At 33.5% G+C, this 27,738-nt stretch overlaps 1 protein-coding gene across 1 annotated transcript in view; it reads right to left on the bottom strand.

Annotated features, from left to right (window-relative positions):
* The window catches only part of Ptpn13 (protein tyrosine phosphatase non-receptor type 13), a 190,216-nt gene that overhangs the window by 36,062 nt on the left and 126,416 nt on the right, over positions 1-27,738 (bottom strand). Inside the window, exons 18-32 of the mRNA XM_026413769.2 lie at positions 24,859-25,273; positions 24,621-24,715; positions 22,874-22,930; positions 15,567-15,656; positions 15,134-15,241; positions 14,832-14,963; positions 9,221-9,687; positions 8,114-8,245; positions 6,902-6,995; positions 6,320-6,405; positions 5,219-5,381; positions 3,412-3,626; positions 3,192-3,290; positions 1,400-1,764; positions 360-543 (exon numbers count right to left, since the gene is read on the bottom strand). Of these exons, the coding sequence (XP_026269554.2) occupies positions 360-543; positions 1,400-1,764; positions 3,192-3,290; positions 3,412-3,626; positions 5,219-5,381; positions 6,320-6,405; positions 6,902-6,995; positions 8,114-8,245; positions 9,221-9,687; positions 14,832-14,963; positions 15,134-15,241; positions 15,567-15,656; positions 22,874-22,930; positions 24,621-24,715; positions 24,859-25,273 (2,702 nt within the window). The remainder of the gene's footprint in view (positions 1-359; positions 544-1,399; positions 1,765-3,191; positions 3,291-3,411; positions 3,627-5,218; positions 5,382-6,319; positions 6,406-6,901; positions 6,996-8,113; positions 8,246-9,220; positions 9,688-14,831; positions 14,964-15,133; positions 15,242-15,566; positions 15,657-22,873; positions 22,931-24,620; positions 24,716-24,858; positions 25,274-27,738) is intronic.

Raw genomic sequence — 27,738 nt, 5'->3', positions numbered from 1 at the left:
AAAATTTACTAAAGGACCATTCTGTAGCAGTGTTTATACACTGGACTAGGTGTTTTTACATGGTATTTCATTTAATTCTCACTACAATCCTAGGTTGTGACTAGCCTCTTTGTACAGTCAGTTACTATGAGAATCTGAAGAATTAAGTGATATGTCCACAGGTATGTGCCAAGTGGCAGTCAGTGATAGAGTCAGGATTTGTCTTTTCCCCTCATTTCTTAGCAGAATAACATATCAGATGCTATGCATTTATTAGACACAGGTATGAAGCTAAAGGAAAACTGTGTGCATCTACACCTTCATTGAGGAAAAAAAAAATATATAGATATATTTTTTTAAATGCCGAGGAAGCATCTCACCAGTTCAAAGTCTTCAAAGTGGTTTTCCAAGTCATTTTTCAAAGTTGTCAAGTTTTCTTGTCTAGTTGGTTCAAAAGAGTGATGTATATGATATTTACCCATGGAATCAGAGGAAGCAGATTCTAATTGGGGTTGACAACTCTGAATAGTAGTCACATCCAGTGGGAGAGGGGAAGGAGAATTACTACAAAGACAAAGAAACAAGACTATTTTCAAATACATTTCATTGTTAATATAGTAAGTCTGTGCCACAACAGAAACTGCTTAACAAATACTCCTCTCTGACTTTGAGATCTTAGCTACTTTTTGTCTGATTTATTCTTTTGTCCCAGTTCTACTTTGAAACAGCTCTTTAAGCTGTATGAAGATAGTAAGACACAAAAAATTATATTTGATTTGCAACTGTTAATTCAAGGTTGAAGCTAATGTTATCTGAAGCCTCATGTGTATTTCAATCTAATAAGAAAAAACACAAGGAAAAAAGTGTTGCTTCTGTGGCTATTTTAGATGACAGAATAGAAACAAAGAATTCTAAAAACAAAGCTTGAATAATTATGGTTGGACCTGGATACACAAAAAGATACAACTAAACAGTAAAACATAGGAATAACTACTAGATGGATAGATGTAGAGTTTCTTTTGTACACTTCTATGTTTTCAATTATTTCGTCTTTCCCTGTTTTCCATGTCCTACCATTTGCAAACTCTTCTCCCCACTCACTTTCCTTTCTAATTCTCCCTGATCTTCCACTGTATCAGTACCTAAATAAATCTCATCTCTTTATGGTTAACATTGAGAAACAACTTTCTCAACTACTAGCAAATATGTTCAAGAGAGGCTCAGGTTGAATGGCTTGAGATCTTACTGGTTTCCTAACTAAAACTGTCAGTCCTAATAGCTAGACATCTAATGGAGTCATCAAATGCCTTACTATTGCATAGTTCACAGACACACTCCATTCTCAGAGAAATATGTGTAGCTGCCACTGTCACTAACAACAACCAGTTGCCTTGAGTGCTACATATCATATTGACTATACCTGTCCTCAAATTCTGTTTTTTGGGGTATTTTCTGAGGATGGTAAAACATGGCACAAAAGGTGTCTTCTTGACTCTTGGGTGCTTCATGTTGACTCTGTGCCTGTGACACTATATTGCTCAGAGTTTGATGCAAAGTTGAACTCCAGGTTGTATTTGGTATCTTTGCAGGAGCTTTCACTAAGTCGTCTTCTTCACTCCCACTGCTGTCACTGTAACTGTCTTTCCTGGATGGGGACTTGCATTGTTTCCTATTTTTGTCAGAAGTTTCATTATCATCTGAGCCAGTGCCTTGCTCCACATATGATGGCTGAGAAGGGTCTTTACTGCTGTTTGGAAGCCCTTGTGCTGAAGAGTGCAATGGGGTCTGTAATGAACACATTTAAAGAGATCATAGGGTGACAACTTATATTAACATCAGAAGTACACAAATAAAAAGGAACCTATTGAATAACAGCACTTTCTACTAAAATGGTCAATTTTCTGATAATAAAATTAATTTATGCTTTTTAAAGAAAAAAAATATGTATAAAATAACAACTGCTAATATTATATGACATGTTTTAAATCAGAATTAGAGTCATGTATTGAACTCTGTATTCTACTTTCAAAATTTAGGTTCCTACCATGAGTATTATCTGAAGTGCTTAAGTATGCTTTGAAAACAAGCTTAATAACTGCATAGTAGTCTGTAGATGGCTTTGATGTGTTTTAACTTTCTCCTTTTACTGGATATAGAGTTGCTTTTAGGTTTTCACTATTAACAGATATCAAGGAGAACTTCTTTGTATTTATCAAGAATTTCTACCTGGGTTTCTATTTTCTTATAATTTTTTTACATTGTTAAGCATTAGATATCTTAAAGGACCTGTTAACTGTTCCCAAATTGCTTTTTGGAAAGATATGATCTTATCTTATTGATGTTCTCATCAAGAAAGTTCCATTCAGTTCATCCTATCTGGTCCCAAATCAATGGTGTCTCTTAAAATACTATTTCTAATGTCTCTTCCATAAATGTTACACTCCTATGTCTTCCTCACATTTTCTCTTTCCCCAGTATTAGAGTTAAAGCTACTGATCCAGATACTCCTGCCTTCCAGACCAAGGAGTCACCATTCACTGGTGTAAAATTATTTTAAGTAGACAGGCCAAAGGCAGATTTTCTTTTTCTTTTTTTTTAATATTTATTTTTTAGTTATACGTAGACACAATGTCTTTATTTCACTTTATGTGATGCTCTACCTCTGAGCCACAGTCCCAACCTCAAGGCAGATTATCTTATATTTTATTAGTGTTCATCTGTTTGGACTCCTACCTGTCTGTCTGAAATTGATTTTGGATCCTTTAGTTATTCCTTGATGTAAGAAAGTAAAACTATCATATCTCTTTCTCTGATTTCTAGTGTTAAAAAAAGCTAAAAATGTATACTCCCATTTTTATCCAAACTAACTGAGAATTAGAATGACTGCTGCTTGTTGGTTTGGTGAAGAAAGGACAAAGTTTTGGTAAGGTTTTATGTCTTTTCCATTTATGCTTAGAAAACAAATTTCTGAAATCCTAGCATTCTAGACTTTTACAATATAGAGAGGACAAAAAGTGAATTAATTACTCTATATTAGAAAAACAGAACATACTCAAATAAGTTGAGTGATACATACAAGATAGTACCTCATAGCCAAAAAGTAGCAAGTATGAAACCCAGTGGAACAATCCATGAAGAAACTACTACAGTGGCATTGGCAAATTGCTAATTTAGTAGTCTACAAAAACATAAGTACTTTTCAGAGAACTTACTAAAAGAGCTGTATCAATTTCTGGTAACACACCAGGCGGAGGTCTACAGAGAAGCAAGGACACTTCTGGAGCTGTGCCTCTGAGAGCAGATATGACTTCCTGAGGATACCGTGAATGACAAACAAAGATACAGTTAAAGCAGCATTATAAAACCATCCTGACAGGCCAATCCATCCATCTTGTCATTAAAAATGCCACATTCCACATGTTGGGGGCTCACCTGCTGAGATAGTCCTTTCAAAGAGGCTCCATTCACTTTTAAGATAACATCTCCCACATCAATCTTTCCACTTTCTGCTGCTGGCTGTCCAGGGAAGAGCTTTTTAACCCTTACTATGCTGGCATTCATTTGTTCGGGTATAAGATTATCTTCTCGAGAAAAACTAAATCCCAGGCCTGAGCTATTTTTAAATAGTTTTACCTCAAATGTATTTTCTGGAGAAAAAAGACACACACACACACACAAAAAAAAAAAAACCAAATAAACAAACAAATATCTTTAAGCTGTGTATACATATGAACACACAAACATACAGACTTTAGGAGACATTTTAAAAGCCCATTTTTTCCAATGATATTTACAGCTTTCTAAGCACTCAATGCATCCTTATACGAAGCTCAAATCCTATTTCACACAATTATTAAGAAAACTTAATGAACTAACTACACGAACTAAGCTGATTTCTATTGAATTTTATGGACTTATGATGGTAACCTTGTTTTAACATAACCAAGTTTTGAAAGCAGCATTCTGAAAATAAAACTATGTTTCAATCTCATGTTTTAAAAGATAGTGTAAGAGCTGGGAGTGATAGCACAAGACTGTAATCCCAGATATTCCTGAGGCTGAGGCAGGAGGAACACAAGTAGAGGCCAGCCTGGGCAATTCAGCAAGTCCTTGTCACAAAATAAGAAATAAAGAAGGGCCGGGGATGTATTTCTGTGGTAGAGCACCCCTGGGTTTAATCCTCAATAGCATAAAATAAAATACAGCATGATAATAGAAAATTTTTTAAAAGTGGGGGATATCCAGGCAAAGAGAATTACAAGTGACATTCAGGTATCTAATGAAAGATATGGAAGGAATATGAAATAAATGCTAGCCAAGGATATGGAAAAATAAGTTGACATTACATTATTTTGTGAAGTCTACTTTAATCCAGATAAATCGCAATGGCATTACAGTAAAATTCTTACTAGCAAAATAAATGAAAAGAATCAAAACCAGAAGAGAGAGAGAGAAGAAAAAAAAAACCATAACATTTAAAGAATGATAGAAAAGAGCAGTGTGCAGTGTGATAAAGTATGTATGTAAATTTTATTTTTATAATCAGGAAAAATAATAAAAGCTGGGCTATTTTTGCTAACTTTCATGTAATCAAATAGAGATTTAAAATAAAAGACAAAACAATGACTGTATATCATCACCATCATTTATATAGCAAAGAGTAGTGAAGTCCTCTAAAAGGCAGATATTTGGAATCTCAGAATAAAGGGTAGTATAATTAGCCTTATGAGGAACTCACTACTACATCTTTCTTCATTTTAAAATTTTACTACCAATTAGAGATATGCACATAGGTTGGAAAATTTTGAAAGAAAAACCAGTATTTGGTAACTTCTAGGTAGATTTCTTGCCAAGGTTACTATCATAAGTCCATAAAATTTAATAGAAATAAGAAAATCTAAGGGCCAAGGTTTCACATGGGTTTGAAGCCATTCTCAGCAATTATTTATACTTATTTTTTTCTTTACCAAATTTCATTTTAAATTTTACAACAACTTAAGACATAATTAAATGACTAGAATCAGGCAGGACTTCATTATTTAAAGACTTTCAGACTCAATTAACTACAAATGTTTCTGTTGTTTTTTTTTAATTTATCAAGGTGCAGCATCAGATTATTATTTATACTTGACCAGAATAAAGAGACTAGGACATGAATTATAATCCATCATAGAGCACTCATGTTTTAAACAAGCTAGGAGTAATTTCACAGAGACGTGATGGTTTCCCAAGGCCTGACCTTCAGTGACAAAGCTGTAGTCTTTGACATGAGTTGTTTTCTTTGCTGTTTTTTCTGGAGTTTGACCTTGGGCATCCTGATATGGAAGAGTGCACTGAGGGGTTACAGGGACATGTTCTTTGGATGCTGATGACTGTCCCTTTTCTAACAATAGATGAACCACCTAGACAAATGGAACAGAATGACTTAGTTAAGAATGATAAAAAATAGATAAACTTTCAGGACTTTGTATAGTTGTAGCATAAAATCATTTAAAGCCACTACTTTGTCCACCAAAATACAGAAGGGGGAAAAATAGAGGGACAAAAGGATTGAATGTTTAAAAATCAAGTTTTTATTACTTTTTATGTAAAAAGATAAATGATTAGCTAGGAGCCATGGCACACACCTGTAATCCCAATGGCTCAGGAGGCTGAGGCCGGAGGATTGCAAGTTCAAAGCTAACCTTAGCCAAAGTGAGGTGCTAGGCAACTCAGTAAGATCCTGTTTCTAAATAAAATACAAAATAGGCCTAGGGATGTGGCTCAGTGGTTGAGTGCCCCTGAGTTCAATCCTGGACACCCGCCCCCCCCAAAAGAATAAATGATTTAAAAACCTATTATAAAAAATGTTAAAATTCTCTGATAATAGCATAAATAGTCTTTAGAAAGTCTGGGTGTGGTAAAAAAAGTACCACCATTCTATAATATAAAAACCATTATAAATACTTTGGTAAAACAAATTTGAACAAAATAAATTTAGCTTCTGAGCTGAAGAATGACTAGGAGTGATTATCACTAGAAATTAGAAAATGTTTATAAAACATTTTTAAAATGCAATTTCCATCCCTTCCCCTGTCAGGCCTCTTTGGTAATATTAGCAAGAAAAATGTGACATAGAAAGCCAGTTTTCTCAGTATGAAACTTTTTAATACTTGTTTCTCATTTTGGAAGACAGAGGAAGGAAAAAAAAAAAAAGAAAGAAAGAAACCCGCCCCGCCCCCCAACCCAGAATGGTTCCACAAATCAGGCTGTTTCTTAACTAACAAATTTAGATTGAGGTTATTCACACATTATGATGCTCTTCCAAGGGATCATACCAGCTTGGTTAACTATTCATTACCTGTCCTGTATTTCTCAGTGTTTCCACAGCTTGCTTATGGGTAGCTCCTTCCAGACTTATTCCATTGACAGCTAGCACACGATCACCTATTAATTAGGCAATTAATTGGGGGGAAAATCACAAAATAAAGATTCTATATGTTCATTAACACCTAGTGGATGTATTTCTTAGTAATTTGAGGAATTATTATTTTAGAATAATATCTTTACAATCAATTTAAATCATAAGAAAAGATAAGCCGAACTACAAAAGTAGAAAGACTGGGGGGAAGGCCATAGTGAGTTCTTAGAAATGTGAATGTCACTGTTTTTACAATCCCTTTTCCATTCTCTGGCAATTTGCTTGTAAGTAGCAGGTATGAAATATGAACTAAAGCACTACTTAGATATTTTCTGACACTAAGGAATAAGCTAGAATAAGAGTTACTGAAGTGACATCAAAGAATTTCCTAATGTTGTAGTTTTGTAATTGAGTATGTTTTTATTTCATACTTTGAATTGAAAGATCTACATCAACTTTGGGATTTCTTATCTATTTGTTGTGATGCTCATCTACGTAATTCCTACATATATACAAACATACCTTTGTGAATTCTACCATCAGACTCTGCTGCTCCCTTGGGAATAACAGCTTTCACATAAATGCCACCATGCCTGACATTGGTATTCACACCTCCCTAAATACAAAAAGACAAAATAACATTTGGTAATATGAAATATTTTGCACTCCTTTTCAAATCTGAGCCCTAGAAAGGATTTAGTTCACCAGACAAAGCAGTAGGATTACTTCAGCACGTGCAATTATTTCAAAATCCAAGAATATTGTTAGCTAAGTTTTCCAAATATTGAAGTACTTTCTTTACAATTGAACTCTGTTCAATTTAGCAAGTAACCTAGATCTTGACTATGTGAGAAACTGTTCTTCCTTCCTAAGTCTACATCATGCATTATGAGCAAAGCAGAAAGCAAAATCCATCTATGCAAAATTAGTGTGAGAAAATAATTATCAGAAGAAACAGTATATGGGATAAAATATACTTCAGATTGCATATTCAAATCTGAAGGCAAATTCCATGAGTCAAGGGGAAAAGTTTATTTTCATTTTTATTTTAAAAGGATTTGTTAGTTTTTTTTTAAATGGTATAGATGAGATCTATCGAATCAGGTTTCTATCTCTTACAAATATTCAGTTTTTATCTCCCTTTATTTTAAAAAGATAATAAAGCTTTAAAGAAATTAAGAACAAGAGGGAAAATGTTACATATATTTTTCTATGTGGTATTTTATTTTTTTCCACCTTTTAAAATATGCTAGAAAATAGGTTTTCTTTTTTGATCACAATGTATTTATAGTGCTTTTTTCTGAATATTTATAGTGATTTTCCTATATATTCTAAGATAGTTCTATTTTGTATATTTTTATGTAGGTACCCATAATCTTTAATTACTCATGATACAGTTAAAGATGTATCATCTCATTATTTTATTCCATGCTCATGAAGAAACTGTCAAATGTATACAAAGCATATGAATTAATTTTAAATTTGGCATGTCTTCAGATTAAGCAAGCATGAAATCGGGGGAGGAGGGGGGAGTATTTGTTTAATCATTTTAAAAATACAGAAAAAAATGGGTAGCACTTTTTAAAAAAAGTTTTAAGATAGTCAACTTATAAATTTTGGAAATATTTGCCAAACATTCCTCTTGAAGCAAAATAACTCAACTAATTATTTGGCATACAATAGGCTATTGGAAATGAAGAAGAGAAAATATTTGAAAACCTTGTCAAACAGTACCGTGACACTTATTCCCAAGCTGTTATCATTTTTAGCCAGTTCAACCTCAAAGATATCTCCAGGTTTAGGAGGTGATGAAGAAAAAGTTTTAAAATTCATTTTGTTGGATGTATTCATTGAGGAGGAAGATTCCTTAATAAAGAAAAACAGACAACAAAAAAGGATTTCTTGTTAGAGTCAAAATGAATTACTACTGGAAAACAAATATGTATTTCCTGGAAAAAATTTTCAAAAGCAAAATATTAAGAAATAGAGTGTATGTAAACACATAATGGTGGGATGTGTTTTAAGAGATTATCAATTCCATGCATTCATATTGAGGAAACTGATACCCAGAGTTTAAAGTGCTTGCCTCAGGTCAAACAGAGGGAAACTTAGAACCCAGTTAGAACTTAGCTTCTATATAATCCTTATTTAATACATTTTATATTCCCAAGTTTATAAAATATTTCCACTTTCTTTAAAAATCAATGTATACCAAGCAGTAGGTTTTCTTTTTTGATCTCTGTAATATATTTGCCTCTAAGATAAGTGGGCTTCATGTTTACTTTCCTTACATGTATAACTTCAATATAAGCACAGGAACAAGAGCTAAGCTGTACATATAACGATAAGGGCATAACCCTCTTGTGAGAAGTACTGATTTTTTTCAGTGAATATAAAGCATAATGTTGTTCTCTAAAACTGCTTATGAATGTTAGGATTCCCTTCTAGGAACGAGCTATTTCACTGTTATTATTATCAAACATTTAGAACTTCAGAAAAAGTTAGATTGTAACTAAAAATTCAACTGCCCATTTTATGAACTATTCAGAAATAATTTGGGAGGTATTAAAGTTTTCCTATTAATACAAATGTTAAATATGCAAGAGACAAACAACTTGTAAAAAAAGAATCAAACTTTAAGTTTAGTCAGTTAGTATTCAAAGCTTCTAATTTTTCTGAAAGTTAGCATCATTTGCAGTAGCAGTTAGTAGCAGAAGGTATAAGTTGTTCTTCCTTTCCAGAATTATGTAAGTACCTTTTACTAGATTCTATTTCTCTGTAATATATTTGCTTTTGTTTTGCTAAATAAAATAAAAACAAAAAATTAAAATTAAAATATGCCTTTTTGGGTGTTTGATGATCCTGACTGCTGGAATAAGTAGCCTCATCCATGTCTGAATCTCCACGGTCAGAGTAATCTGTCACATCAGAAATGCCTGGCTTTTTAGCTTTGCTTCGGTTACTGTCAGAGGAAGTCCTTTTTTTCGCAATGGCTTTGGTTATTACAGATGGAGTGGGGCTGACATGTTGTGATCCCTGCCAGATGCGGTCACCTAATTGGCTGGCAAAAAAGCCATTGACCTGGCTCTGAGACAAGCTGGCACTCTCAGTCCTGGAATCTTGAGAACTAAGGCTTCCTTCTCGAAGGCCCCCAGACAATCCAAAGGAAGTTTCTATGATGTGCCTCAGGGTACCAAGTGGCCAGTGGTGGTCCTCGGAAGAAGAATCTATAGCACTGTCTTGCATGTAGGAAGGTTTCTTCATGTAGTTTTTCATTCCATTGGCAAAATGCACAGGAGTAGAAGGCACTAAAAAGTCAGGGTTCAAGAATAAAAATAACAAGTTAGTGATCTGCAAGTCAAGCCTGTGCTTATACACATACACAAGTTGCCTGAAGACTGTTAGGAGAATTATACAAAGATAACACATGCAAAACACTATGCCTGGGAATCACCGAAGGGTCCCAGAAAACAGTACATTCTTTTTCTTCCCTTCATTCCCTCCTTTGTTTTTTCTTATAACAATCTCTATTAATAATCCATACCTTTTTTGCATTAACTTCTCATCCCATATCTATCCTCTAAGACCCAATTCACATCCGTCTCCTCTGTGAAGAATTTTCTGATTTCAGAGATGATTTACAATTTCTTTGAGTCTCTAACATTCTTTGTCTATTTTTCTTTTTCATATACATACTAAGCAAGCAATCTACTACTAAGCTATTTCTGCACCCATAATGGTCCTTGTTTATTCAATACTTATTTGTATACTTGTTTATATTTTATTTGTATACTTACATTTATATTTTATTTGTATACATTTGGATATTTATATTTTATTTGTATACATTTTATTTATATACTTGCACTACGAAAAAACTATCAAGGAAGGCAACTCTAAATTTCTTATATATAGCTCTTTATAAAAGTTTTCTGAAGTAAGACATAGTAGGAGACACAAGGAAAAGAATGAAGAATGTGAATTTATAAAAAAATTATATGGCAAGTGACACCAAGGAAAAATTAAAATAATGTGCAACTGTAGAGCAACTATTTGCAACAATGAAATATACATAGATTTAATATCCTGATGTACAAACAATAGCTACAATCCAATAAAACTTCTTTGGAACAGGGGTGTAAGACATGGACTAGAAATTTGAAGTATGTCTAGATAAGTAACAAATACATGAAAAAGATTTCTTTATTGCTCAGGGGCTATACAGTTTTCTACCTACTTCAATGACAAAAATGGGAAGAAATGTCTGATATTTCTAGTACCACTGAAGTTATAAAGATGACTGTCATGTCTATTAGGATAGGCTATAGATCATAAAATTTTTGGAGGGCATTTGGTAGCATGTCAAAACTTCAATGTATATACTTTTAAATTTAGTTCCAGGTATCTAAACTTCAAAAATGTATATATTTCCAATGTTATAAAAGTCTATTTGTTGGAGCAACATTTGTAACAGAATTATTGTTAGCCTGAATATGTTCATGGATGTCGAGAATATATTGCAGGATCAAGTTAAAGAACAATATGAGAATACAAAAAATTGTACCTTTAGTTAAAAAAAGCATGTGTGTTGTTTTATTTATACATACATATATCTCACATACACATATAAGTCAAATATACAAGATACATACATACACACCAGATAGTTTTCTTAGGAAATGGGGTGAGAGGGTTTTTAATTCTTATTTCATGGGTTTAGTATAAATTAGATTCATTTAATAAGCTATATGTACCCTGGGGCTGGGGTTGTGGCTCAGTGGTAGAGCACTTGCCTAGTATGAGTGGGGCACTGGGTTCAATCCTCAGCACTACATAAAAATAAATAAAATAATGGTATTGTGTCCATCTAAAACTAAAAATATATTTTAAAAAATAAGCTATATGTATCCTATTACTTAAAAGAAGTTAAAACAGAAGAAAAAGTAAAAATTGCTTTGATTGAATGTGTCCCCCAAAGTTAATGTGTTGGAAACTTAACCCCAAATACAACAGTATTAGGAGGTATATCCTAATGGGAGGTGTTGAGGTCATGAATCTCCACCCTCATAAATGAAATAATGCTAATTTAAAAAGGGCTCAATGCAGTGATTTCAATCTCCTTCTCCGTGCGCTACACTGCCTTTCTGCCTTTCAGCACTAGGTAACTAAACATAAAGGTTCTAAGTAGATGCAATCCCTTGATCTTGATGTCTCAGCCTCCAGAACAGAAAGAAATGCCTCTGTTCTTTATAACTTACCCAGTCTTGGATGTTCTGTTAGAGCAGCACAAACTGGATTAATCAATAGCTTCCTTTTTGCTGACCAGTTATTAACAGTGATAGTGTGGTGTACACACTGATAATTTTCTAGGTCATTTGACTCTTGCCTCACTTCAAGTCATATTACAGAATAACTACATATCACAATAAGATAGCATTTTAAAGAAACAATTTCATATAAAAAATCAAAATAGATGGTCTTAAACATGGACAAATGGATTAAAAAATTTTTGTCTATTCTCAATAGGACCCTGAAAGCTCAGGAAATAACGGCAAGAGTTAAGAAATGAGATGGCATCAAATTAAAAAGCTTCTGCACAGCAAGGGAAGCAATTAAGAATGTGAAGAGAGAACCTACAGAGAGAAAATCTGTTAGCTACTCTTCTGATAGAGGATTAATATCCAGAATATATAAAGAACTAAAAAAAAAAACCCTTAAACACAAAACAAAACAAAACCCAATGAATAAGAATAGTCACAAAAGAAGAAATACAGATGGCCAACAAATATATATAAGAAAAAGTGTTCAACATCATTAGCAAGTATAAATAAGTAATAAATACATGGAAAATGCAAATCAAAACTATCCTGAGATCCCATCTCATACCAGTCAGAATGGCAGCCATCAAGAATAAAAACAATAATAAATGCTGGAGAGGATATGGAGAAAAAGGGACATTTTTTACACTATTAGGTTGTAAATTAGTACAATCACTATGGAAATCAGTGTGGAAGTTCCTCAAAAGACTAGGCATGGAGCCACCATATGATACTGCTATATCACTTCTCGGTATTCATCCTGAAGAATTAAAGGCATCTTACTGCAGTGATACATGAATACCCATGTTTAGAGCAGCCCAATTCACAATAGCTGAACTAAGGAACCAGCCTAGGTGTCCACCAATGGATCAAGGGATAAAGAAAATACAGTATATACACACAATGGAATTTTAGTCAGCCATAAAGAAAAATGAAATTATATCATTTGCAGGAAAATGGATGGAACTTGAGACCATTATGTCAAGCAAAATAAGTCAAATTCAGAGGTCCAGGGTTGTATGTTTCATCTCATATGTGGAAGCAAGGGAGGAAAAAGGAAAAAAAAAAGTGGTGGTGGGGAATCTCATTAAAATCAAAGGGATATTAGTAGAATAGAGGAAAGGGACAGGGGGAAGGAAGCCGAGAAGGAAAGGAGAAAGTGTTAGGGAATGATACTGGCTAAATTATATTGTTAAATTGCATCAATAGAAAATATGGAAGAGAAACAAAAACCCACATAGGATCAAAACTCGTAACTATGTGCTGTAACTCTTTAGAAAGGTGTAATTAATCTATCCTGATATTTCACTGCCTATTTCCAAACAGGACATGAGGCAATAAACAACAATAAAAGGATGTTAAAACACTCCCTGGCATGATCCTTTTCCAGGACAATCTCTTTTGACCTTCATGATAGTCCTGAGATAAGAAGAGCAATATTTTGTTATCCTCACATTTATCCATCCATTAATTTACTTAAGACAGTCACTGAGTAGCAATTATTATATGTAAAGTGCTGCAACTGCTGTCCTATCATAAATACAAGTGTAGTTTTCCTCCTCCAATTTATGTCTAGTCAGCTGTTCAATACTTGTCTCTCCTGATAAAGTGTCATTTCCACACAGGCAGAGGTTTTGTGTCTTATGTTACATACAACAAATATTTGAAAAAATGAATTAATTAAAAAAATCTTAAAACTATAATGGAATCCCTTTTATGGGGATCCAGGTGAAAATAAATTGATTCTGAATTCATGTTTCTGTTGCTAAGTTATGGTAAATAATGAAACCCAATGTTCAGCTTTTTTAAAAAAAGTTTTGGTCTTGACTGGTTGAAACTCAGAAGTATGCTATAGTTCCTTTTTTTATTATTATTTTTTTTAGTTGTAGGTGGACACAATATCTTTGTTTTATTTATTTGTTTTACTGTGGTGCTGAGGATCGAACCCAGTAAGGCAAGCACTCAATCACTAAGCTACAACCCCAGCCCAGTATGCTGTATTTCTAACTATAACTGTCCTCCTTTACCTGACAGTTTTAGTTAGTGTTCCAAGGGTCTTATGGGAGGAGCGATGTCTTCTATCTCCCATCCTTCTTTTGTGTTTGCACACAGTAAACAATTACTTAACATGTTGTTTATATAGGTATATGTTGTATACATGTAACATGTAATATTTAATGAATAAGAGTCAAATGACTAATATATATAAAAATTAAAAAAAATTATCATACAATTATGAAATATTTATGTCTTCCACCTTTTATGTTGTCATAAGCATCAGAAGGTATGCCTGAAATTCATTATCTAAATTTGTTTTTCAGCTTATTTTTAATTAATTCTTTAATATATTTGGGGATGAAAATACCAGCACTATATACATTTCACTATATTTGAAAATACTATTAATAGTGACAGCTAAAATACATTTAAGTGCTTAATGTGTAGCAGGAATGTACAGATTCTTTACATGTCAGCTGATTTTGATAATCTATAAAATATGGTACCATTTGATCTCTGAGCATGGTTCAAAGGATTTTCTAAATTAAAACTATCTCCACAATTTTAAGTGGTGGAGGCAGAATTTGACTGTGGACTCTGTAGCCTCTTTATTGTCTACTGCACGGTCCTGCTCCACATGGGCTATGTGCGCATCTTCCACAAGCAATGTCCTACTACCTGATCCTCTTAACAACTCTGTGCAAGGTAGACAAGGCAGGGCAGAGATTTAATTTACACAGCTAATAAGTAGCACATATATAACTATTATATAACAATTATATTCTAATATTATATAATATATAATATTATATAATTATATAATGTAACTATTATATAGCCATATTAATTACACAATGTTAAAGAGTTCTTTTTCTCATTGGACCTAAGAAGAGATGGAACATACAAAATAATCAGAATTTACTTAAGTGACATTGATTTTTGTGCATATATTACTAAAGGGGAATTAAACAAAATATCTTAGAACTGATGAATGAAATAGTTACACTAATGTATAAAACTAAAACAATTAATGCAAGGAAGGAAATAAGCAATTTAAATCCAATTTATTGGGCCAAAGTATTGAAGTGCTTGTGAAAAGCAAAATAGAACACCCAACTAAGAGACATTCACATTACCTTTGGGTATTTTTTCTTTTGGCTGAGAAATAACAAGTGTCACATCTTCTGGTGCATTTTGCAAAATTTCAACAGCAGCATGGTGGCTGACCCCCTCCAGACTCACACTATTCACAGATATCAAACGGTCTCCTATAAAAAGAGACAACCCAGTATTTTCAAGAACAAAGAAAAATTCTTCAAATCTTAGAAATGTCATCTCCTCTCCAGTATTTTCATTTTGCCTAAGTTCCACTTTTGCCCTCTGCAAATTCATGCCTGTTTTAATAAAGTACTTAAGAAATTATCAAAATGTGAAGTACCTGGCTTTAAGCATCCATCCAAGTCAGCTGGTCCTCCAGGAGTAACTGAACTGATAAACACACCTAGATCCAGTCTTCCCATCTTCTCCCCACCAATAATTTGAAATCCTGTAAAACAACACATTTTTAAAAAGATCTTCATTATACTGGTGTTCTCAATGACTAATAATTAGCCTCCTTGAAATGCAGAAATGTGAAGACTGAGATAAAATGATTAACAGGTAACATGTATATTATAGAACCTCTGTTAAACTTGGTGGAAGCATCTTGCAGGCCCTTTGTCTAGGTAATTGGTAATTTGGTGGGAGGGGTGGGGGATGGTGGGTAAACAGCCAGTATCTTAATCATAACTGGGCAGGTGCCTCCATGCCAATGCTATACTTTAGACTTCTCTGAATTCTCATGGACCTTCAAGAATCTCATAGTGACTTACCTAAGCCATACTTTGCATCTTTTTTCAAGTTCACCAACGTGATCTCCCTTTCTGGTGAAGATACAATGCTCCATCTTTTGTGTAGCACATCTATAGGGTATTTATAATTTTAAGAGAATACAAACATAACATGCTCAGGCATTAAAATTGTCAGCTTGTTCCAATTTAAGTGCTAATGAAGATTGTTAGTACATTGTTCAGTCCCTTTAAAAATATACTTTAAGGTTACTGGCATTGCTATCAAATATACATATCCCCACTCCCCTTGCTCCCTGATATGGAACCTAGGGCCTTGTTCTTGCTAAACAAGCATTCTACCACTGAGCCCCACCCCCAGCCCTATCATATTTTTTATAGTGATTTATAGTTTTAAAAATAATGACACAACATTTTTCCCTCATAAACTATTTCTTTTGAAATGGTACAGTTCATTTACAAATGAGTAAATAAATATCAAGAGGATAAATGATTTGAGTAAGTTTAATAAGAAAGCACAGAAAAGAGCTGAGCCTTCAACTTCAGTTTTCTATCTCTTTTTGTTACATCACAGTTGACTCTCTGAGTTTAGTAACACTTAATATACTAAAAACCTCCCTCTAGTTGGGTAAGATAACATATGCAGACCTGTAATCCAAGCAACTTGGGAAACTGAGGCGGGTTAAAAATTCAAGGCCAGCCTCGGCAACTTACAGAAAGACCTGTCTCAAAACAGAAACCTCAGGGCCTGGGGTATAGCTCCGAGGTTAAGCACTTGCCATTTGCCTAATATGCAAGGCCCTGGGTTCAATCCCTAGTAACAAAACCACCACACACACACACACACACACACACAACATTTCCTTCTAATTAATGGTTGACATTTTTTCATAATTAATAAAATACTATTAGTAAATTCTTGAGCAAAACAGCACTAAGGAAGAAACTGAATCTTTTTTTAAAAAAAATCCCACTATATGATTTGTCTGGCACATTTAGTCTCAAAAGATTTTCAACTACCATTTTGCAGATGAGAAATAACTGACTTCTTCAACATTATAGCTGGTATCACTGCCCCTCAGATGCCTGAAGTCAGTATTTAGTAAACGCTAGTTAAATCAATTATTTAAATGAATGTCAGCATCAAAACGAGAATTTACTCTAATTTCCATATACTTTTTTAAAAGTAGGCTAATCATTCACAAATAACCTTCTTAATGAAACCAATAAATATGAAAATTCATTGCCATTTTAATCAAGCTAACTCATCTACTTAGCAATTAAAGCATTTGAGCACACACAGTTCTCAACATCAATTACAACTTGACAGTGTGAACTGGTCTGTGATGAAGGTGGTAGTGGTGGTGAGTTCAACACATTCAGAATGGTAGTTCTGTAAACTGAGTCTTCAAATTCAAACTCTACCAACTCATAAACCAGAATTTCCTTAAATCTTCATTGCATTCTTATAACAAATCAGTATAACCCATAGATCTTATTTATCAATGTTCCAACATAAGATCATCCATGGACTTGAAACTTTGTTATAAAACAACTAGTAATTTTGCTACACAATACTTATCGGTAACTAAGTAATGTAAATGTGATACTTCATATTCTAGAAGCAAACTCCTTTAGGTTGAGAAAACAATAACCATTTCCTCTCTTGAGATAATTATCTCTCTTTTTTGCAGTACTGGGGGTTCTACCCAGGATCTCCTATATGCTAGGCAAGTGTCCTTCTACTGAGCCACACACCCAGCCATTTTAAAATTGCATTTTGAAACAGGGTCTCACTAAACTGGCCAGCCTGGCCTCAAAATTGTGATCCTCCTGCCTCAGCCTCCCAAATAGGTAGGATTACAGACATGTGTTCCCAACACCCTTGTATCTTAAGCACCATTTTTGTAAAAGTTTCTTAGCTCCCTATAATATATGTACTATTCTGTTGTTCCTTTTTGGCTAAAACTTAGTTACAATCAACAAGAGTAATATTAATTAGTATCTGTAATGATTTTGTTAATGGAATTACAAAAAAAAATTTCTGGACAATGGTTTGAAGAGCTCTATGTATTAGGGAGTCCTAAGCAAAAAAAGCCCATCCATTACTTAAGGCTTAGTTTAAATACATTATCTAAATATCCAAGATTCCTTTGTCCTAAAATAGGCAACTACTTTTAATTTTCAGCTAGAACAAATATAAAATAACACAAAACAAAACTCAAAAAATAAAATAAATAAGGAGTAAGGCCATATTAAGAATTAAAACAAGCGAATGTTTAAGTGACCACTTGGTGAAGTGGTAAGAGACAAAGACATAATCAAATTGCTTTGTAAAGTGATGAACTGATAATGATTGTTTTGACTTTCCATTTCCCCCTCAAATTTCAGATTTAAGCACTTGCTGTCCAGGAATTGGACAGTTGGAAACTAAAATGAAATTCTTTACACTCTGGTACTGGATAAGTCTGAGTGCATGTAGTTTCCAGAAAAGCAAATTCCAAGGAGTAGAAACAGAATAAAATGAAAGATGGCTCCTGAGTTACTCTGTTCCTTATCCTAATCAAGAAAGGAAAAAAAGAAAAAAAAAAGGAAAGAAAGAAAGAAAGGCACTTAACCCAGCCAGTTTTCAAATGTAAACTTTTGTCACTATTGTGAAGATGAAGTCAGCTTGTGCTATGCAGTGTTTCTGCCTTTGAATAATACTTGGAACATTCCTATGGAATATTTGTTGCAAGGCATATTTTCATTCAAAGAATAAAAATGCCATTTTCATTTCCAACATATATGACAACAGGATTGGCTAATATTACTCATCTGGCTCCTAAGTCTGTGTGCATATTTGTATAGCTATCTCACCTCCCTAACTAGAAACAACAGAGCTCTCTATATTTAAGGACCTACTACTGAGATTTCAGCATCCATTCATTCAATTAGTCTAACTTCAAATGTTTTCTGAGCAATGTGTCTGTTAAAGTCTATCACTAAGCTTTTTTGGGGGGGGGAAATAAAGTGAGGTAATTATATGAAAGCTGCTAGCACAGTAAATTTAAGAAAAGCAAAGATCTAACTTTACTTTTAAATAGAATGCCTTAAGTACTGTCAATAAAGTAGCTGCATTATAAAGGCATGCGTTAGACCTACAGAGAGGTCCTAAGAAGTACTATAGCAGTTTGGAGAGAGTAGAGGCTTCTTCCTGCAGGAGTTAGAGGAGTAAATATCAAGGAAGTAGGGTAGGATTTTAAGAAATTGAATATATAGATGGTTTCACTGCAATAAGTAAGACACCCACAAAAGCTGAGATTTGAAGAAGGCTGAAAGTGTTATTGGGAAATATTTGGAGGACAAGATTTGAGTAGGTGGGAGTTGAATGAATATTTGATTAGAAAGGGAAACTTTGCTAACACACTCTTTTGTAACCAGGACATTCTTTCTCCTCTACTCAGTCTTGGAGGTACATGGAGGACATCAATGTGAAAGGCAGAGGATGTCAGGGTACAGTTGCATGTTACTAAATAATACTGTATACATGCTGAGTGTCCATTTATCAATTCTTCTTATATAGTCAATGTTAAAAACAGTTTTCTTTTTTTATTATTTATTTTATTTGTTCTAATTAGTTATACATGATAGCAGAATGCATTTCAATTCATTGTACACAAATGGAGCACAACTTATCATTTCTCTGGTGGTACACGATGTAGAGTCACACCACATGTGCAGTCATACACATGTACCTAGTCAAAACACTTTTCATTTTATTTTTCAAATTGGGGGACACAGCAGCTGAGGTTATATAGTAGTCTGCAAACTTTCTTTTCCCATTAATATGCATCACACCAAAATTTACAAGTATTTTAAAGTGAAAAGGAACTTCAACTTGAAAATTCTAGTCCTTTAAGTAATACATGCTAGTGTCATTTCCAATAAAGTTCACCTGGGAAATAACTTAAGAAGAATCGAATAGTGTGTAATTCAGAAGCTGTGTGCATAACCTCTCTGCTTTAGGGACTGTTGTTCTAGTGCTGCCTTGCTCATCTCTCATGAAGGTCACAGACGTATACAGTCCTTATCTAGAATAGTTCAAGTAATGCTGTTGACAAGTATTTTTATGAGCAAATTAAATTGTCTAGTAAAGCAATGCCAAAACTAAAATGGAATAGAAGAAGACTTCAAGGAAGTAGGATGGGATTTTAATAAGTGAAAAATGGAGATGACTATAAAAACTGAATCAATCTAAAAATATTTTAGCAAGAAAACCTAATTTTCTTGGTTACTGATATACATCCTAGTCAATATCATCAGAAAGTTCCATGCTACTAAGAAAAGAGTCAATAGAGGAAACTCTGATAAGAGGACTTAGTAGAGAGGGCTCTGGAAAAATCCATCACTGAGGGGGGAAAAAACCTATTTCACCTCCTGGGGATGATGTGGTCAGCAGTACCATACTGGTATTAAAAACTAAGAGAAGTTTTCTCATTGTTATGCTACTACTATGCTATATATGCTGGTGGTAAAGTGGATCATAACCAAAACTTCAGGGTTTTACTTCTGAGTCAGCACTTATCATCTAAGTCAATTGGGATCACATAACATCATTGGGACTCATTTAAATGATCTATAGAATAAAAAGATTTGGACTGGAGAACCTTTAAAGTTCCTTTTAGTTCTCAGTTTAGTTGACCATCTTTTACACCTGGTTAATTCTACTATCTGTTCCATCCTTTATTTGCACTTTAAATGTTCAATTTTAATTATAATTTTCAAATTGCAGGCATTTTAATTAAACTTAAGTGGGAGGAAAACTAGCATCTGAAATTACAATGGTTTTTGACTCCTGACTAAAAAAGTGTATTTTAAAATCTTATTTCTACTTGTACAACACTTTATTACTTGGGAGTTAAGATTGCTCATAAAGACAATAATTAGTTTTAACACTGGAAAAGGTTTATTTCAGTGTTTGTACTATGTTATTGTGTCCCAGGATAACTTACTTTATAGGATTTTTTTTTTCATTTTGTGTTTTTTATGATTCCTGTGTGCGCAACCTCATAAAATCTAGTATATATTTGGTGGTTTGGACACTTCAGGAAACTACATGACAAACTTAGCTAAAAGGGTCCAAAATCTTTTACATATCTCTGCTTCAAAGTGCAAATTTAGAACACTCATGACTTTTTAATTTCTCTTTTATGTTTCACATTCTTCAAGAATTTCTAGAGGCCATAAAAGGTAAGAATAAATTCAATGCATTCATTCTTATTTTAATTGACAAATAATTCAGTCATTAGGTGATGTGTTGTTCATAAATCTCATCTAATAATTTCTGCTGGCAGGAAGAGAACTGAAATGAGAATAAGATGTCCTATATTCAACTTGTGGGCAATTAATTTAATTTTATGATCATTTGTTTTCTTATCTGGAAAAATGTGTTTGCCATGCTCTGTATGTGAAAATTTGACTCTCAACAGAGCACTAATTTAGCCCACTTAAGCAGGTTCAAAAAGAATCTGAGAAAAGCATGGACTAGTTTTCAAGCTGTCTAGGGTTTACCTATAAGAAGGTATCTTCTGTATGGGCCAGGTGGAAAGATGAAGCTTCTAAATGTTTCAGCAGAGAAATTATTTAAACCTGCCCATGCTTATTGGATATCTAGTATAAATTTTCCATCAGATATTCAATTGAATATTTGATATTCAATTGTATATTACTGTCCTGCTTCTTTCAAAGTTTAGCAAAGAGATATAAAACTATAGATAGTTAGGCATTATTATGTTGGGAGGCAGTCTAAAATGTGGGATAGAGCATGGGTTCTGGAAACAGACTGCCTAGGTTCAGAGATCATGGTTCTGCTACATGCTAGTTCCATGACCTGCACAACTGAACTTCTCTATGCTATGGTTTCTCATTTGTGAGGAGGAAATAACATTTGCACCCATCTCATAGGGTTGTTATGGAGATAAAATGAGAAACAATGTAAAATGCTTAAAACAGGGCTTAGACATAACAAGTACTCAGTATGTTAGTCAATAATTATTACCATTATGGGCATGTTAAAAGAAAAACTATTTAAGGTATGCAGGTGATGTAGATTCAATCTATGTAAGAAGTTTGATCATCAGAAAACTATATGACCAGGGTCTTAGTAACTTACATATGTTTAGGAATTTTTTCCTTTAATTATATGCCCTTAGATTTTCTGAGGATTGATAAGTCCAAAATAGAATTGACAAAACAATTCCTCTTTGAGTATTTAAGACATTGCATGTCTTTTTATTTTGGAAACAATTTTACTTCCAAGAAAGATTTTACTCCCTTGAAAAATGACTGTGTATTTCTATTAAGGGAATGATGATACTAGGAAGTAGTACTTTGGTGTTTGACAGTTTGACCTACAAAAACTCTAATTCCATATGATTCAACATTTTTCTTAAGCCTTCCCTTTTTGCCTTTGCTATCAGAAAAATTAGATCTTCATCAAGTTTAGCTGTATCAATCATTTTGATTAGAATATTTACTTCTCATCAGGCTTTTTAGTTTAATTTTCAGAGTCTGAGGGGGAAAGACACTGAAACATTTTTGGAGAAAAGTAATATATTGGGAGTAATAAAAATACTTTTTTCTACCCATAAAATTGTTAGAAAGATCAAAAAAGATAATGCATATGAAAATACTTTCAAAATTCTAAAAATTTTGACTCCACTAACTCAAGGCACTGCATATTTCTATTCTTCTTCCTACAACTTTGTTTCTAAAATTCTTCTAAACTATAAATCTCAACATTAAAAGTCTATAAATTCTCCCCATAATGTTTAGGATAATCCTGAAAACAGGTTCCTACTTAGTTCTCAAGCTTTGCCCCAACCATCACATGCCTCCCTACTGAGACCCTGGCTGGTTCCAGAATCTGGTATTTTTAATCCTGTTTCTATGTCTTTCTAATCATGCTGTGCCCTTGCTCTGGAATGCTTATCTCCACTGTTCTGGCTGAGCAAATCCTCCTTTGAAGATTCAGTTCAAGCATCCTTTTAAAATAACTGCCTCAGTTAAAACTTTTTATCCAAAATTATCTCCCACTTGAAATACTACTTTAGTGTCCTTATCTCCAATTTGTTATGCATTTATTTCATCAACAGTAGCCTAAACCAAGGTCCCATTACAAAACTAAGATGTGAAAAATACAAAAATGTCCTTTAACTCCAATTTAAGGCCTAAATCCTTGGCAAAGAACTAAAGAAATCTCCATTGTTAAATCCAAGTCTATCAGATAGGGCATAAGAAAAGAGAAAGAATATAATAAAAATGAGGGGAAAAACATTTTGTAAACCTACCATTTTCTTTTAAGGGTACTTGGGATGAAGAATTTCCAGAACTATGCATACTCATTCCTGTGGTATAAATTAAATTATTAGACATTTTTTAAATGGTCAGATACTAAAGAAGTAATTTCTTGTGACAAATTCATAAAAATCAGTAAAACATTAAGGCAGCAACATTTTTAAGTACACTGACAAAAATGTCTTCCCACAATGGGCATACTTACTATTTTTAAGTAGTAGTTAAGCATGTTAACTTGTTTTGCAGAATAAATTTAAACACAACTGTGTTGTTTCTGACAGTGACATTTTGATATGTCAAATATGAAATGATGAAATTAAGTTTTAAAAGCATTTGTCCACATGTTAAAAGAAAATTAAATATTCAATAAGAATGATTTAATAAAAAACAAATGCAGAAAATAAATTTTACTTTTATGCATTGTTTCAGTTTATCTGTATTTTTCTATACAATACTACTACTTGCCTGATATATGTGAAAAATTTATGTAGGATGAAGCCTTCCTAATAAAAATAGTTTAGAATCTCAGAAATCTCATTATATGTGAAAATATTCTGAAATCTTTTCCTAAAGGATTCTTTTTATACTGTTTTCAACAACAGAGTTACCTATAGAATTAAATCCTGTCTTTCATCTACTTTAATTATTTTAACTGATTCAACTTAAAAATGATAGTATAATCTCTGAAAGTTGTGGATGTCTACATTATTAAAGCTGCTTCCCCCAAAATATTCATCAACTATAACAAAATTTTTTTTCTGACTTCATTAATATGCTCTATTCCAATTACAAAAACAAAAACAAAAACAAAACTACATTTAACTCTGGGTCATTTGGGCTAAATACTGGGTCCAAGGAGAATTAAGTACTAGTATTTTGGTGAAATAATTGAAGTGGGTATCCTTGTTTCCTTTCTTTCTGTTGAGCTGCTTCATATTTTTTGAATAGTAGTTCTGATCTCTGTGCTTAAATACCAACTCCTCTGAAAGATTGACTTCACTGCATTCCCCTTCAAAAACACATGAGGCAAAGGCATTCTGAACTATGTATCTTATAAGGTAATATGTAATAGATTTGAGAATATATTTGGTGGTATATGTGTGCACACATGCATCCCCATAAATACATAACTTCTACATTTAAATAATTAACAGGTCCTTAAAAGCTAGCTGGGAAATTTGAAGAAACTTAAAATCAACAAGAATTTCTACCTATCAACCACTGCACATTTCATAAAATTATTTTAAGTTTTTTGCCTCACACATGTGAGGCACTGGGTTCAATCCTCAGAACCACATAAAAATAAATAAACTAAATAAAGATATTGTGTCCATCTTAAAAAAATCTTTAAAAAAATTATTTTAAGTTTTTTTAGAGACAATTCCATTCATGTGAAGCTGAAAGCAGTCTAAATAAACATTTTGAAAAAATGCAGTAATATCAGATTCCGCTCACACAGGCTTGTGATGAAAAGCCAAGGAAAGGTAATCCAAAGCAAGGCACAAACTGGGTTCTCTTGGTATGACTGTCATGACTAATGTGACCAAGAGGAAGCTAAGTAATAGTCAGTGCCATGAAGCAATTTTGTGTTCAATCAATTTTAAATTTTATTTGGTAAATTTTAACTATATAGTCAGTTTTGGCAATTAGTGTATGGAACCCAAAACAATTTCTTGATCCTGTTCACTTCACTATGAGCATGAGGTATGGGAGAAAGAAGGTAAGCTTGTTCATGCTGACCTATGACATATGCTTGACCAGGGTCTTCAGTGGCTGAGTCTGATTCATGTTTCCTCCTTTCAGGGCTTCTATTTAAACTTGCAACAGACCTTGAACTAAAGAGGGAAAAGGAAGGTAGGAGGGGAAGTGTCAATGTAAAAAAAATATGGTGAAAATAATAAAATGTCTAAACAAAAACAAACGTATGAAATGTAGAATTTATAAATATGTAGTTTGGGTTAGTTAATCATGTTCTTACTTAAGTTTTGTGAATCCTGCCAAAGATTCTGTATCAGATCTTGCCATCTGGTGAAAGGGTTTTCCCACTAACTCCACAATGGTCTGAGGTGGGGATTCCATGTTAACAATGACATTTTTCCGAAGAGGATAGAGAGAAGCCTGACTGAGATCATGGTATGATTTACTCATCCCTCTAGGTTTTTCCTCCCATGAAGCTTTGTCACTCTTCTCTTTTGAATTGTTCTGCAATGGCTGGTAAAGCGACAGCTCTGAGCAGGATAGCCTCTTCAGAATCTCAGCTTGAACTGATAAAGGTCGAACGGCAAGTTTGTTCAAGGTGCTGCTGGCCAGACTGCCAGTGCTGATTGCACGTCCCATATTAAATCCTCTAACGGACTCTGCTTGGAGATTCAGGCTCCTAAACGAAGCTCTCTCTACAAGGAAATAGGATTGCTTTACACGATGGAAACAATGCAGTACCTCGGTGAGAAGAGTTATTTTAATAAGCAAAATATAGCATGCAGTTTTTAACCGTTTTGATTGCCAGCATAGATAGATAGTTCTCACAATGTGGCAATCAAGGGTTTTTAAAAGGAAGTTTGAAGATTATGGTTTTCATACCATCTCTCCATCCTTTTAGTTATTGCTCAGCCATAGCCTATTCAATGTTTTACACTTCATCTCATAATTCTTAGATCCAAAAATGTTTGCAGTTTAGACTTGCTCATGCTGACCTCAATTTCTTATAGCTCTCATTTAGAAATGAGAGTGGCATTTAAAAGAGAAATCTTCAACTTTAGTAGCATTTCTGCTAAAGTATCAGAAAACCAAGGATGGGGAGAGGGAAAGATGAAACCTGGATGGGCCGACATGCCTGAAAAAGAAGCTGCACAGAGGAAAGTTGTACCCAGAGAAAAAGCTCTCCTTTATTGTATTTTTTTAAAACTTAAGGCAGATTGTGGTGATGGTGTGCCACTGTGAATGTAGTAAAAACCATTGAATCATACACTTTATAATTATATATTTTTGTACTTTATAGCTCAGTGATGCTGTTACCAGAAAAAAAAAAAGATTTTAAGGCGCAATTTTTTTTTTGTTGTTGTTGTTGTTATTTCACTACTGTGCCAATTCCCACCTTTCCACCTTGCTGACCTCATGATTTAATTGAGATACGAGAGCCATAGGAGAATAAAATGGTACTAATCTTCTCTCTTTTGGTATCTGTAAATTAACATGATCAGTGAGCTGGGAATCTCTTAATGCTTAAGCTCCTTTCACTGCTAAAGACACATCCCAAATCATCTTTTACATTCTAAATTTAGAAATACTAGAGAATGGGTGCTTGGCTATTCTATTCAGTAGGAACCAATATCATAGCAATATTTTAACATTAAAGATTGTTAACAAAAACATTGCATCATCTGTAAATAATGGACTAGGAGCATAAAATTTCACCATTTAGTTGTTCACGAATTAAACCACACCACAAGGCACTGGCTGTTTCCTTCTGGAAAGTAACAACCCTGTGTTGCACTCTATTTAGAATAACCTTGACCACTATGTAAAACAGCTGGGAAAATTTTCTTTTAAAAAGAAAAATGTCAAATGATTAGTGACTTCCATCTTTAAACTGTTTCACCTATCTTCTAATTTCTAAGAAGATTCATAATATTTCATCTCAGAAAAAAGGTTGAAAAACATTGAAGATTTTTAATATCTATGCATTGAAATGAAGTTTAAATAAACATGTCTCATTGTCACCAGGAAAATTCAATGTTCTTTCTTCTAAAGTAGAAGTAGACATCAGGTTAAAATAAGACCTTAGAAAAAGACTTTTAGTTTAAAAATTACCATTATCATCTTTAACTTAAAATGTGGAATTTTGTTAAAGCAGATAACATTATTTCTATTGTCTTTTACTTTGACAGCAGCCTTTATCAAAGAAGAAAAATGAAGCCTTATTCAGATTCAATTACAGGAAATGCCTTTACATTCAAAAGAATTCTTCATTTTTAAGGAAAATATAGACCAAACTTTTGTAATAATAAGGGCAACCAGTTCAGTTTAGATTTTGTTAACATACCAGGGATTATGGATATTCAAAGCCATTCATAACCTACTCTTGGATAGAGCTTAAAACAGTATACATATTCATGGGATAGGAGCATAAACCAACTACTTATCTCATCTCTCCTACTGCCTTCCAACTGGAAAGAACTCCAACATGGATCATCAGTATCGGGAAGGACAACAGAATGAACCTGTATCTTAATACCAATGTTCCAAATTTTAACTCAAAAAGTTTGCTAGTTCCACACTCAGTCTGCAATGCATACTTTCTACTTTGTTTCTTAGTCCAGTCTCCTACATCATTTTGTATTTCTCTATATTGTCAACTTACGCTCTTTTGAGGAAAGAGACTTCATTTCTTCTGTTATTCCATAGTACATACCACTTACAAATCGTAAGTGCTCAGAAAGTGATTCTTTTAAAATTTATTTTCATGCAAATTACTTATTTGTAATAGTAAGAGTGCTGCATTAGGAACTAAGAGACCAGCATTCCACCCTAGTTTGACTTGTTACTATTTGAGGTTAAGTGAGATACTCTCTTCTTGGAATTAATTCCCTCATTAGTAAAATTTTGGAAATTTTTAATGGCCTCTAAGGTCTTTTATAGCATAGTATACTACCACATTAAGGAAGTAGCACACTTTTTTTTTTAAGCTTATCAGTCTCCTAGGGATTATATCAGTAATTTCACTTGTTTGGTATGGACAGCTAAATAGGTAGATAGCTAATTCTATCCCAATTCCAAGCAGGAAATAGTTCCTTTGAAGGTTTACAGAAATCTGGGAGAGCATAGAGATAATACCATCTTAAAGTGCTTTTACCATCTG

This window comes from Urocitellus parryii, chromosome 10 (genome assembly GCF_045843805.1).
Source record: "Urocitellus parryii isolate mUroPar1 chromosome 10, mUroPar1.hap1, whole genome shotgun sequence".
NCBI classification, from domain to species: Eukaryota; Metazoa; Chordata; class Mammalia; order Rodentia; family Sciuridae; genus Urocitellus; species Urocitellus parryii.
Note: the sequence above shows the minus strand (reverse complement) of the source record. Positions and strands in the feature narration are given on the sequence as shown.